This window comes from Mycteria americana, chromosome 7 (assembly GCF_035582795.1).
Source record: "Mycteria americana isolate JAX WOST 10 ecotype Jacksonville Zoo and Gardens chromosome 7, USCA_MyAme_1.0, whole genome shotgun sequence".
Lineage (NCBI taxonomy): Eukaryota > Metazoa > Chordata > Aves > Ciconiiformes > Ciconiidae > Mycteria > Mycteria americana.
In genome coordinates this window covers 37922484-37936460 of record NC_134371.1, presented here as the reverse complement: position 1 = coordinate 37936460, position 13977 = coordinate 37922484, and the positions used below count along the sequence as shown (strand labels likewise).

The following is a 13977-nucleotide window of genomic DNA, read 5'->3' as shown; positions in this document are numbered from 1 at the left end:
TAATACAGAATTATTGATGTTTGTGTAAGGCTTTCAAAGCCTTGGAGAGCATCTACTATAGGAAGTCAGAGAAAAATTGGTTGGGTTTTTCATTCAGAACAAACAACAGGAATCTCAAAGGAAATAAAAATAATTTTCTCTTACCTTTCAAGTACTTTCAGCTGTCTGGTTCAGAGCCCTTCAGATACAGCCACCATTTGCAAAGATAATTTGAGCAAGCTGAAAGGTCACCAAATCCTCTCCTCTTCCCAGTCCAGCTGCAAACCAGCACCAGCCCCTGCAGTGAATTTAAGTCCCCATGGAACAGATGAAAGGAACCAATAGAGACCTCGGGGTGTTTCCCTCCCACAAACCGCCTAAGGAGCATGCTGGGTTTGGGAGCAATTCCCCCACTCGGTATCAGTCTTGCACACCACCAGGAAGAACCATTTCCTATTCATTTTATGCTCCACTTCTAGTCAAAAGCCAGAAAGCCTTTCCAGCCCTGTAAATCTGGCAGCAAACATCTCAGAATTATCGCCAAGACCCATGTATTGACAAGCACCTTTGAAGTATTAATGATGTGAAATTCAGGTGGAGTAACACAGAAAGTGAAAATAAAACACCTTATAAAACTAGCAGTAATTAAACACAACACTGCACTATCCAGCACAATACTTAAAAAAACCCCTCAAGAACTTAAAAGAAAGCAAATTACATGTTGTAGGCATTGGTAAGGTACCCACACGATTATTTTAACCATGTACATTATTGAGCCTAGTTTTTAGCTAACAAACTGCCTCAGATTCTGACCAGTTGTTTTGCTTTACTGCAACCAGAAGCTGTGCTGAGGGAGCTGAAGACAGCAGCACCCTAAGGGCTATCAACTTACATCATTAGCCCTTGCTAATCTCAGTTGCTACAACAGCGTGGTGAAGTCAAATACAGCGTGCGTACTGCACCAAACCCTGCAAACACCGCTAACTTGCACTGGGGCTCCACACTTTCTCACTTAGTTTGTTTTTTTTAAAGCTGTAAGCACCAAACACACTGTCCTGAGCAACCCTGTTACAGAAAAGGAAAGATAGTGCTGCAAAGCAATACGCATGGTCCCACCTCCACAGCTGGAAAAGTGCTGATTATACGGGTGATGCTATTGAGCAAGGGAGGGATTCAGTCCTGGCCCAAGAAATAGTTCTCCTTCCCGCACTCACCAGTTCCTCACTCATCTGGACCATCTAACAGACCAAGGGGAAGCTGAACAAAATATTGAAGAAACGAATGCATCTCTAACATCCAAATCCCCTTTGATCGCATCTGGCTCCCTGCTTTATTTGCTCTGCTGATATTCTACAGATTGCTTTTACCAGCCAGAAAGCTGCAAAAATAGCAAGTTATAGACAATAACATCAGGGAACAAAGCTTGAAATTCTCTCCCTGCAAACACCTGAAACCTACTTCCAAGCCAGTCGTGCATCAACCCGCCACATCACTGGGAAGCACAGTGGCAAACAGCCTGAGTTTTGAAGACTAGATGCTCACAGGAGGGTTGCAGCACAGGCTTTGCAGACTGAGCCCTTTCTGATGCTGCAATTTCCCTCCATAGACAGACCCTCACGCAAGTTTAAGAGCAGCTTTCTGGCTTCTCTGAGTATGAAGGGAGCACAGAGAGATGGAAAATGAGGCCAGTGACAAGCATCTCACCTCTCTGTGGCTCACGAGACCCATCTAAAGCAAGGAGAAGTGAAAATAGCTATCCCCTTATGCCAGTTTAATGCTCTGTGTAACAGATATTAGTGGTTTCAGCTTGGCACATCCACAGGACAAAAACCTTCAGGGTAGTTAACACCTGGGTTGGCAAGGCAGCCAGAAACTGAACAGGCTGTGAAGAATTAACCACTTCATCAGCACCAAAAACGGCCTCTTTTCACTGATCACCATCACCTGCACCATCAGCCTAGGTGGGTAAATTGTTGTGGAACCTGTTGCTGCTGACTGCAGCATGGATAATAAAATTTGACTGCATTAGCCTGCCAATCTGGCCACTTCTTCCAGATTATACCTAGGTACTTCAGGACTGTTGTAATGCACCAGGCATCTAAGTAAAATGGCTGGCACACAGACAACAAGCAGCATGACAAACTGAGAGAGAATCCAGCTTCTCAGATGACTTTTTGGATGTAGCTAACAAGCTCATGTGAATGGAAAAATTAATCAAAATTATCAACTCAACATCAAAACCTTAATGGATGTTCTCCCTAAAATCAGGACGTAGACTTAAACACTGCCTAAGTGAAGTCTCAGCAGTAGAACAGGACAGTTTCTCTCATGAAACAATAGGGCAGTTAAGAACAACAGAAGCAGAATTTCCCATATATTTTTCATTGTTCAGGGTTACAATTATTCTGTCTGTAAAATGCTGTAACTTACCCAAAATTCTTGAGTTGAAAAAAATGCAAAACGCTGATATAAATTTAGGAATAGTCCTAGATAGATAAGCCAGTGGACAAAGAAACTCTTAAGAAACAAAACTAAAACCACATTTAGGAAAGCAGCTGGCAGATAACCGAATACACAGCCATGACAGGCATACAGGACAAATGTGCTTTTCCGGATAGGGACCCCACAACGCGGTGTGATGTCTCTGCATCACATTTTCCTGGTGGGACTCTTTCCCCTGTTATTTTTACAGACTTTCCTCTCCAACCTGGGATCCTTTTGGTCCACCCAAAGTGGGATCCTGAGGTTTCTGTGGAAGATGCCAGCTCCCTCTAATGACGGAGGTGCCAGAGAGGCTGACACCAGCACCGGGATATACAGCACAGCCCTCTAAAGCGGTTTGCGTTCTCCTTTTTTTCCGCCCGCAAAGGCACTGGAAATACAGCTTCACCGTCAAAGCAAGGACGCGGAGAGCGAAGACCTGCCCGTCGAGGCGGGAGCCCACGGCGGCACGCAGGGGACGCTCTGACATACCGGGACCCCGCACAGGCGGCAGCCCCCCCGCTCCCGCCAGGCCTAGGCGCATGCGCGGCCCCGCCGCTGCGCACCGAGAAGATGGCGGCCTCCGCGCTGGGCTGGGTGCTGCGGGCCGCTCGGCAGGTCAGCCCGGCTGCCTCCCTCCCCTGTTCCCCGTCGGGCCCGTGTCCCGCCCGGCCGAGGCACCGGGGAGCGGGCAGGGCCTGGCGGGGATGCCGCGGTGCTGTCAGGCCGCTGGGGGCGGTGGCGGCCGGCTCGGCCCCGCGTCAGCCCAAGCCTCGCTTGAGCCCCGGGTTTCGCCGGTGGCGGGAACCGCGCGGGGGGGATGGATGTAACTTCGGGGTTATTTGTGTCTCCGATACCGTAAATTCCTTGCTGGCTTTTGTGAAGTAAACTGGATCACACCCTGCATTTTTTGGGCAGGAGCTGCGCTGCAAGAATGTCATTTGAAAAAGTCTGACAAAGAGACGTTTATGAGAATAACTCATACTTGAATTGGGCAAACTGTACGTACAACCGGTGGGTATTCTAAACCTAATTTTTTTAATTAGGTTCTCCCCTCACTATGCACAAGGCAAGTGCGGAGCTACTACGTGGACTGGAGGATGCTGCGGGACGTCAAGAGAAGGAAACTGGCGTACGAGTACGCAGACGAGAGGCTGCGGATCAACGCCATCCGGAAGAACACCATCCTTCCCAAGGAGCTGCAGGTACCGGGCAGCCGGCCCGCAGCTGTGCCCGGCCAGGGCAGGGCACGAGCCCGTGCATGGCTCGTACTGCCGTGACGTGTGCAGGGCCACAGCGGCCGCTTCGCAGACCCGAGCGGCCGTGCCAGGTCACAAACGCTTGCATTTCCCTAACTCATGAGCACAGAATCGTGTTACATTGCACAGTTACTGCTGGCACCCAGGCATCTTCAGAGCCTCTGCCTTTTGGGGGTGTTTACAACAACAGTGTATTCTCCTGACTAGAGCTTGTGTGTTGGGTTGTGGTTTGGTTTTTTTTTTTTTTTAAACCAGTGCTTCTCATGTAAGCAGTGTATGTAGGACTACGTACGATAAAGTCTCATTTTTTCCCCTCACAGCTGTCACTAATGTACATTCAGAAAACTATTTTTCTTATGTCCGATAATATGGGATATTATATGGTTCCTTTTATAGTTTCCTAAATAAATTTTAAATTTTTTTTGCTTATTTAAAAACCTGGAAGCCTGATCCAGCCAAAACCACCGATTTGTTCAATTAGAAATACTTAATTTTACTCCTTGTCTGAGCTACAAGCATGTAAAAGCTGCATCAGATCTGGGTGTTGCATCTGTTCTTAAAAATGCACGTATTCACTGCCATGCTCTCAGCCTTCCTTACTAAGCATTAAAAACATTTGCAAGTATCAGAAATACTCTTACAATATTCCTGTATGTATTTGATCTGGCCACGCCTAGTTGTGGGGAGATCCTTTCACCCTTAAACATTCTGGGAGATAAAGTGTATTAATCTGGTTTTACATATTGACCGTACCATGCTCTTGGCAAGTCTAGTCTGCGTTGGATGCCCTTACAGGACAGGGGGAAGAATTGCAGCTAGCTTTGCTTTGGTATTCCTCAGCTGCTTTTGTCACCTTTTGAAGTCACAAGGTCACAGAAGCAGTTAGATTGAAGAAAGGCTCCAGGAAAGTAGCTTTTTCCTCCTCTACAAAATGTTATTTGGGCTCCAAAATTAAAGTCTTAAAAATTAAGCTACAAGTCGTCTCTGAAAGTATAGCCTGTTTTCTGAAAAAAATCACAGGAATTAAACAGTCCAAAAAAATACTACAAATGTTTAGCTGTACTAGATAGAGTGTATATATACAGCTATATATGCACATGAGATTGCACAACTGGACAAAAACAGTAACTGAAATATGTTCTGAAGACAGGAAGTCCTACTGACCTTGCTGTTACTGAAGCTGAAAGTCACATTGCTGCTGTCTTGATGCCATCTTCCTTTGAAGGCAAACATCCCTTTAGAAGATAGCCTTACACTATTGCTTTTCAGCACTCCTGCAACATAATGGGAATTTTTGTCGTCCAGCCTCAGACCTTCCTTTTACCTCCAGATGTGACTTCCTACCATGACTGAACACAGGATTCTTTTGAGCCCTTCTGTCCTTTGGAAAATAATATATTAAGAATGCTGCAGCTAGGGACGCTTACCTAGCCTCAAGCGACTTCCTTAAGGCTGCATTTCCCTGCTGAGCTCACTTGTTCTGCTGAAATTCCATTTTCAGCTGCTGGTGCTTCCTGAAAACTGTTGAGCTCTGTGGTACACGGAAAGACCTTTCTTAAGTCTTCTCATTAGAACAGAGACACTTTGACTTGCCCTCCTCTGCCTGTAGCTCTTTCCAAAGTATACTATATGAGATTCCTTTTACTGACATCAAAGCATATTACCTGGGAAGGCAGTTAATAAAGAATATATATTTAAGTTCAGCTCATCTTAAAGGACTAGCCCACCCTGCAACATCGACAAAGCCAAGCAGATTTTGACTAACGATAATTATTAGCATGAAGTTGTTCAGTTTGTGTGGTAAGGTTAACTTTGGGGTCTCCATGTGGATCATTTTACGTTCACTGTTAGGATGTCCAGAAAGAAAGGGTCAAGTGAGGAAGACAGGTGCAAGTTCCCTATCAAATAGCAAAGCATGCTCATGAGGTGGTAGAGAAGCTTGTGGTGGTACCTACTCTACAGCTAAATTTTGAGGTCTGGCAATAAGCCCTCTCGGAATCCTGGGGAACACAGATAAACTCTATGCTGTGGTCTTCTGTTTTAGGAAGTGGCTGATAAAGAGATTGCTGACCTGCCCCGAGACAGCTGCCCTGTGAGGATCCGAAATAGGTGTGTCCTGACATCCCGCCCTCGGGGGGTGAAGCGGCGTTGGAGGCTCAGCAGAATTGTTTTCCGCCATTTTGCTGACCATGCTCAGATGTCTGGGATACAGAGGGCTATGTGGTAGATCACCGCATGGATATACATTCAGGCAGAAAACACAAAACAGGCTCAGTTTGTGTGTTCAAGTAATTAAAGCAAGACTGTCCTGTCTAAGAGTCCAGCATCAATACCAAACTGTTAAGGAAAGGATGAGAAGCCATGCTGATTCATTAAACTCTCTTACTGGGTTGCAGTCGGTATCGGCTGACAAGAAGCAGCATAACTGCGCTAAGCTGGTCTGTACGAGAGGCAGTTTTATTTTGAGGGGGGGAAAAATAATCACTGCCTAGTTGTTGCAGAACTAAGCTGAAGTTTGTCAGAAATAAAGACATACAGCACAAGGCTTGTTTAAGCAGTTTTTTTGCCACCATACGGTAAGTTCACCATGGTAATGTGGGTAAAAGCATAAATGAAATTGTACAACAGGGCAAAGTAGTATTCTGCCATGAACAAGGATGAGCATGAACTGAAAACAACTTTTAAATGAAAATAAAACATGGCCTCAAGTTCAGATACCCTTGCCATGCAAACTTAATATATGCATATTAACAAGCAGACAAAGTGGATGAAGGACCTATTAGAAACGACAACGTGCTAGTATTTATCTCCTGCTCACAGTGCAGCACTTGGTCCAATGCTTTAAGAACAACATAGCAAGTAAGTCCTAGTCCAGACTGTAATAGGAGCGTAATGGCTTCCTGAATTCATCAGGGAACATCAAACAAATCTGTCCTTGGGAGACAAATGAGAAGGAAGCAGGAAGGAAACAACAATAGCAACAAGCCTGCTGCTAAGCTCATGTTTGCCCTGTACTCTTCTTCAAAGCAGGGCAATAAAGGGGAAACGGCTACTCTGTCCCCCTCCCCAGCAGTAGGGCTGGAGGCTGCAATAAACAGGCCAAGTAAAACAGTACTACCACCAGATGGAAGGCACACAGACAGCAAACTGACAGCAACCCCATCACCCCCAGTTGGGTCAAAGTTTGGAGTATAAGCTATGTCAATATAGTTCTTACTGTTACCTTAAACCCCTTGAAAGTTGATAGGAGAAAGTGGAGCTTTGTCTCTGTTTTCCTCATATACTGCTAGAGCCAGGGCAAACTCACTATCCAGCATCAGCAGCTCACTGCCCTCCTGCGACTGATGCCACCTCAAAGACACCCCAAGGAGGTCACAGTTAGAATAGGCGCTCAAGAGCTGCTTTCATTTTCAAAATTAAACTGGTTAAACAGCCAGTAATTAGTTTCTGAGAGTAATCATTACATTTTAATACCACAGGATTAACACCACTGCTTAACTAGCAAGTGCTCGAGATAGTGGTTCTTCAGCATTTCTCCCTTTGTGACATGCTTTACAGTTCAACATACTTTCCCCACATCTAACCAAAAAAACACACCCCACATAGTGAGTGTGACATTAACCCCAGCAACCAGGTGGGTACAGCTGTCACTTGCAACAGAGAGGCCATGACCCATCCTAGTTTAGAATTCCTGTTTTAGATTCTGTTCTCAGTTTCACAACTCTCCACTTATCTGAGATGCTTTTTCAGATAAGGGGTAAGGATATACCTATGCTTCACTCTTCAGGAAATGGTGAACCACTTGACTGAAGGAAATGCTTTATAAGCTACTTTATTTAAATATTTTCTCCAACCTGAAATGGAAAATGACTGTCTTTGCTTGGAGGAAGGTTGTGTAAACAATGATCTTTGCAGCACAGCGTGTCTCACATGGAAGATCAGTATTAAGGCGGCCCTTAGAGTACTCTCAAATATCCATTGGTATGTCCCCTTTGGATTGCTTTTCTCTGCTTTCAACCCAGGCCTTGTTGATGGTGCGCTTCATTTCATCATCCCCTTCTGCATACATCTTTTTTAAAAGGTTCATAAGCCCTTCGCTAGGATCTGAAGTGTCATAGGCAGCCTTCCTGCAAGACGGATACATATGAGAAGATCAGGTATATCCAACAATTTTGTGCAAAAAATTAAACGTTAATATTTGTTTGAAACATCCTGGTTTAACAGTGAGGATTTGCTTTGGCAAAGCCTATACACCCTGGCAGTCTTCAGTCACACCTCAGTCAGCTTCTGAGTAGGGAGAATCCTAAAGAGTACCCTTAAACTAACTGCAAGTTGAGTAGTATACCTAGAGCTGTCCCACTAAGGATGACAGGAAGCATTTTGCAGTAAACATGACCCTGGAAGCACCACCCAAAATTAATTTTAGGAAGCAGCAGTGGAATATAACAGACACAGAAAGTGCCAACATCTGTCTGTGCTGTCATGACCACACTGAGCTCTTTGAAGTGACTGCATTCACAACCCAAAAGGCGTTTTCTGCTTCCCATGTTTTTAGATTATCTCCAGAGGTTAACCGACTTGGTTTTCTAACACCTTGCATTTCAAATAAATTTTCTCAAGAATCCAGCTGACAAACAGTGCCACCCACATGGTAAACACCTGGGTGTGACATGTCCCACATTACCAGACTATACATAATGCCCTCTCTGGCAAAATTGTTTCTTTTTGTTCTGTTTTCTAAAATCCCTTAGGTACTTCCTGGTTTCTGCAGGCTACCTGAAAAACATGCAGATCAAAATAGATCAGCAGAGGGAGCAAGTTCCCCAAGCACAGGGCTAACCACCAGTCTCACGGACCTAAGCATGAGGTGTATTTCTGAAGCGACTCATTTGTCATCCTGTAAATCCTCAACACTTGGAGTAAGGCAGCAACACTAATGGTGACAGGCTGGACAGCGTGCAGGACTTCTCTGCACAAGGTACAGGTTTAACAAAATGACCCTGTCCCTCCAGCAATGTGCATTAGTAGTCAAGTCGCCTTCTCTTAATCTCCAGTGATGTCTTTGAGCAGGGAAGGTACTTTTGCTCTTGATTCAGGGATGGTTAGTGAGGACTAATCAGTTTTAGCAAATCATCCTATCAACATATACAAAATGAATAATTGTTGGCAGGCATAACTTTTGAGACAGTGAGTGTTTCCATGCTTCACAGTGGGTATACACATTCTCTCCTGGAGAAGAACATGTGTGCATATTGTAAAATAATATAAAATTATTATATAATATACAACTTTTAAAAAAATATATATATTTTAAAAGTCTCTTGTGCCCAGGTGTTTCCTGCTGTAATTTACCACCCTTATATATACAGTGCCTAAGCTGCTTGTAGGATTGCTCCCAAGCACTTGAAATGATACAAATTAGCTTGAGACTTTGTATAATGATCTTGGTAAACAAAGACCTGTTTTGCCAAAAGGCTGCTTGGGTTTTTGTGCTGGCACTTCACAGACAGGTGACAAAATAAGAATTATTTCAACCAGCATAGCTGCAGGGAATATATATGTGTTTCTATATAATATACACTTAACCTAAAAAAAAGCCAACCTCACTGGAACAGTTTTTGCAATGAATGCAGCCATCAAAATATAAACAAATCTTTAATTGGTTGATTACCTTTAGCACTCTCACTACAGGTCTTGTCTATTGTATTTCCTATGATGCAGCCTTCACCATTAGCAATGAAACAGTAGAAGAGTGGCAAACAGCTACCCAAAGTGTATCTCCTCCAACTGCCAGTCCTACTAGTACCAAAAAAGTCCCAACCTAATGATTCTCAAACATCTTAGGGGCTTGTTCCCCAGAATAGCAATTCTCATAGTCTGACTGCCCAGTCAGTACAGTACAGATCTGCTCTCCTGGCAGTCAGTCCTAAGGCAATCTGGAGAACAAGAAATGGAAAACAAGATGGAGGGTTGGAGACACTTACTCTTTCTCTTTGCTTTCTTTTTCCACTTGAGTGAGACAATCCCATTTTTCCTCCCGCTTCTTCCTACACATCACAAGGACCGTGTCTGTCTTTATCTGTATGGTGAACAGCAAGGCATGAATTCAGAATGCTTCATAAAGGGACGCTAGTCACAACCACAATGAATAAGGTTAGCTTATAACATAAACCTCTTTCTATACTCGCAAATTCCTGTAACATTTATCTCAGCTATTGATTATTGTGTAGCATATAGAAATTATAGTACGTACTCAGCTTCAGGGTACAAAGTATTAACGTCGTTGTGGCCAATTTAAATGGTGTGATTAATATACTACTAGTACAGAACTATAGTACCAATAAAGAAGAACATACAGTGCTGCAGAAACACCATTCAGTGATTCTCAGGATGCTAAAAGTACCCAGGACTAGCTGGTAAAGGGTGGCTTAATTTACTAGACTTCTCCAAGAATACCAAGTTCAGGTAGAGACTCTCCCAATTTATTTCTCCAAGGGTAAGAAACTAGTTTTAGGGCATTGCTTAATCTTGCAATACATTTGCAAGTTACAAGCAAAGCCTGTTTAATTGCAACCCTGACCTAAATTTTGCAAAGAACTCCTGCGTGCCACAGCAGACGAGAGTCTGCTGGAGCTTTAGCTTAGCAAGTACGTGACCACTGCTCGCTTTTATGCCGTGTTAGAAGTCACTAGAGCATCACCGTCATTTATTTCAGTTTTTTTAATTTTACACTCTCCTAGTTTTAGGGCAATTTCAAATTGAACCATGATTTCTTTACCTCTGATGTCACTAAGTGCAGTGCACAAGGTATTTGACACATCCCTAAGCCCAGAGAGGTGCTACAAGTAGCACAGTAAGGATGCTATCACCAGTTACAGTTATCAGCGGTAAAATGTTACTAGTGTTTAATTCTGGAGCAACACCCCCTTACAAAGGCAGAGCAGGTTCCAGACATTGCTTTGTGTATTAAGCCGATTTAAGCTTCCCAAGATTTTGGTCTGCTGACAAGTCTCTTGGACCTTAAAATTGCAAAGAATTTCTCAGAGGTATTTAAAAGCACAAGGATGCAAATGGATGCTTAGTGGAATTTTCTGCTTAATTATTTCTGAAATCCTGTTGGAAAGCTATTAGAAAAAGCATACAATATCCAGACATGATCTTTTGAAATAGAAGCCCATGGATTCCAGAGAACAATTCCACAGTTATGACAATTACAGATCAATAAGAATCACGTTCACAGTGAAGAGACTTTACAGACAGAAGGGAGGGACTGAAGGTTAGCACTGGGTCTCTTGAACTAGTCAGGCAATGAACATGGTACTTTGTGAGGGACCTAAACATCTCTAACAGCTGAGGTACACTGACCTTTCTAGAGCTGTCTTCCACAGAGATGGGTTTCAGGAGGTTGTTGAATGTCATGGTGTAGTTCTTCCCATTCAGATTCTTCACTAGCAGATCGAATGACCTGGAACCAGAAAGTGGGGGAAGAAGGGCACAAATATTCCGATCATTGTGAGACTATTGTGCCTTGCCACCAAAAACAAGGTCTGAAAGCCCTTTAGCAGACATATTTCTTTGGAAAGCATGTCAACAGGCTTGAATTACTTTCTTCCCAGGGCTCTCAAATCTTCAGCTGGAAGGACTGAGGACTTAAAAAGACCTGTCCAGACTTCACAACAAATCAAGATCTCTAGGGTTGTTTCTACCTCACTGATCTCCTACAACCTTGGAAAGGCAGATTTACTTAATGTACACTTTGGTGCTATCACCATCAAAAAAAAAGGGCTAACACTACATATTCTGTCAAGCGTGATGAGGTGCAACAAGCATTTGTAAAATGAAAATACTCTGATACCCTCTAAGGAGAGCTATACTTAAGGGTATGTGCTAAGTGCTACTAAAAGCTAATACTGCTCAAGTTTAAGAAAAGAAAAAAGGGGGTGGGGAGTAAGGGCTGATCCAGAACAGAACTCAACACATTCCTGCATTTCAAATCGTGTTTTTCACCCATGCTCTCCCCTGTGGCGTGGTGCAACAAGATGAACTCACCTCTCTGTGAAATTCACCTGCACATTCTCAGCTGGAAGCTTCTGGACTCCATTTAAAGATATGTAAATCTTAATAAATTTATCTGACTGATCCCAACCTGCAAGTGAAAAAAAGAGATTAAGTTCTACCTTTCCTCCATAAACTTCATCTGTTCCATTCCAACTCCCTCTGCAAAGTCCCCTAGCAATGACTAGGATCTCTGCCTTACTGAAACAATCTTCAGAGGGATAAGGGAAAGACATGAATTATGCAAGAATAATTTGAGAGCAAAAGGAGGTCCTCACATGTAGCCCTGTTCCCTAATTCCTGCAAATTCTGACAAATGCCATGAATCAGCTCAGGGAAAAGGAGAGCAACTCTCTCTGTGCAGGGGGAGTCAGGGAGCTGTCTGCTTTTGCTGCAGGTTCCTTGACCCACTTTTTTCCCTGCTCCCCGCACGACAAATATCTTGAGCAATTCTCTCTCCTTTCACCTACATGGCAAGCAAAGAAGCCAAAGCTCACTGTTTCATTCCTGCTAAGCACTACGCAATAGTAAAAATACTAGTTGGTACACCAGGGATCATTAATGCATCCCACCAGTACTATCACACAAACAGAATTAATACACACTGTGGTTGGGATGGCACAGTAAGCACATAGTAGCTTTTAAAGTGGGGTCTCCAGTGTGAAATAAACACTGAAGAAGGCGTCTCTATAATGCTAAGTGGCAAATGTAACTCACACTAATGCCACCCTGCCTTCTCTTCAGAGACATGCTGGAGCTCTTCTAAGCGTTCAGAAATGTAAGCCTACCATAATTGTTTATTTTCACCGTGTACCCTCCCAGTGACAACTTTTCTTCCTCTGCCGCAACTTTTGGCTTCGATGGAGGCTGATTCTTGATTTCTAGCTCTAGCTTGTGTTTCTCTGTCATCAGGACATCACAAAGTCGCTTCCTCGTGGCTTTTGCAAGCAATTCTTTAACTTCTTCCAAATCTTTCTGTAACTGGTTCAAAAATAAAAGATCGCATGTATATATTAGATACGGTGCTTTTTACACAAAGTTCACAGTTGAGCTCTTTCAGTCATGGCAACTTTCAAATTTCCCAGATGTAGCAGTTTCAGGTTTATCAAGGCAGTAGTTTCCTTTCCCTCTACACGCCGTTAAGCATGATGCCACCCGTTCCTCACTCCCTGGCCACTCATGTTTTCACTTCTCGACCAGCATATATTTCAAGGTTTAAGCTTTCAAAAATTAAAAAACAACAGAAACCGATAAAAGTTCGACAGTTGGAACAGGTCCTCAACAGGTTTTGGATTATGCTAAAAGCCCACAGCACCATCTCAGGGAGAGACACCTACAGCGCTCAGCGAACGCCCAGGCTGAAGGCTCCCTGCCGCCCCCCGGCTGCTGCCCGGCCCACGCCTCCTAACTGCGGCCAGACTACTGCCCCTCGCACGGGCCGGGCCGGGCCGGGCCGGGCCGGGCCGCGCCGCGCCGCGCCGCACCGGGCCGCGCCGCGCCCCCCCAGCCCGGGCCCGCGGCCTCCGCCGGCGCGGAGCGGGGTTCGCCGCCGGTTCCAGTCAGAACCCGCGGGGGAGGAGGGAGCCGGCTCACCTCCTCGCGCGCTGCGGCCATGTCGCGTGCGGCGGCCCCCCGGCGGCAGCAGCTCCCACGACCCCTCTGGAACCTTCCGGCCTCCCACCCCGCCCACACAGCGCGCGAGCGCCCGCGCCGCGGACGTGACGCAATGCCGCCGCCACCAGGCGCGCGCCGCGAGCCTCGCCCGTTCCGCTGGGTGAGCGGAACGGTTCGTCCGACACCCCCCGCCGTCACCCGCCGGCGTTGCCATGGCGACGCGCAGCCAGCAGCCGCGTTGCCAGGCCGAGGGGCGGGGCCACGTGCCTCCCCGCCGCCGCGGGGCCCTGAGGGGCAGAGCGGGGCGCGCGGCCGTGCGGCCGTTAGCGGGCCGTTACTGCCGCCCTGAGGGAGCGGGGGTTCGTCCCGCCTGTGCTGGGCCCGGGGAGCGGTGCCCCGACGGTGGCTGAGGCGGCAGCCGGCCGGGAGGCGGCGACTGACAGGCTCCGCCGCCGGGCGGGTTTTCTCCCGTCCTCGACCGCGTCTGGGAGCCGGCGGCCGAGGCGAGCGGCGGCGGTGCCCGGGCGGGCAGGCGGGTGGGTCTCCTATGCGAGCGCGATCGTCACTCTTTTTAGAGAAGATTTGACAT

The 13977-nt window shown here is 45.8% G+C and overlaps 3 protein-coding genes across 5 annotated transcripts in view; 1 reads left to right on the top strand and 2 right to left on the bottom strand.

Moving 5' to 3' along the window:
* TNN (tenascin N) overlaps window positions 1-2955 on the bottom strand; it is a 37171-nt gene extending 34216 nt beyond the window's left edge. For all 3 annotated transcript variants that reach the window (XM_075507890.1, XM_075507891.1, XM_075507889.1), the window contains exons 1-2: window positions 2410-2955; window positions 145-277 (exon numbers count right to left, since the gene is read on the bottom strand). The gene's annotated coding sequence lies outside the window, so the exon portion shown is untranslated. The remainder of the gene's footprint in view (window positions 1-144; window positions 278-2409) is intronic.
* Window positions 2956-2987: 32 nt separating this feature from the next.
* On the top strand, window positions 2988-6262 carry MRPS14 (mitochondrial ribosomal protein S14). Its single transcript, XM_075507887.1, has 3 exons — window positions 2988-3078; window positions 3507-3665; window positions 5764-6262. The coding sequence occupies exons 1-3, from the start codon at window positions 3034-3036 to the stop codon at window positions 5944-5946; spliced, it is 387 nt and encodes a 128-aa protein (XP_075364002.1). The 5' UTR covers window positions 2988-3033; the 3' UTR covers window positions 5947-6262.
* Window positions 6263-6264: 2 nt separating this feature from the next.
* On the bottom strand, window positions 6265-13617 carry CACYBP (calcyclin binding protein). The gene is given in 7 exon segments (XM_075507886.1): window positions 6265-7846; window positions 9704-9798; window positions 11085-11184; window positions 11769-11865; window positions 12563-12755; window positions 13368-13418; window positions 13420-13617. Coding segments are annotated over 7 exon segments (879 nt in total). The 5' UTR covers window positions 13603-13617; the 3' UTR covers window positions 6265-7686.
* Window positions 13618-13977: the final 360 nt, after the last annotated feature.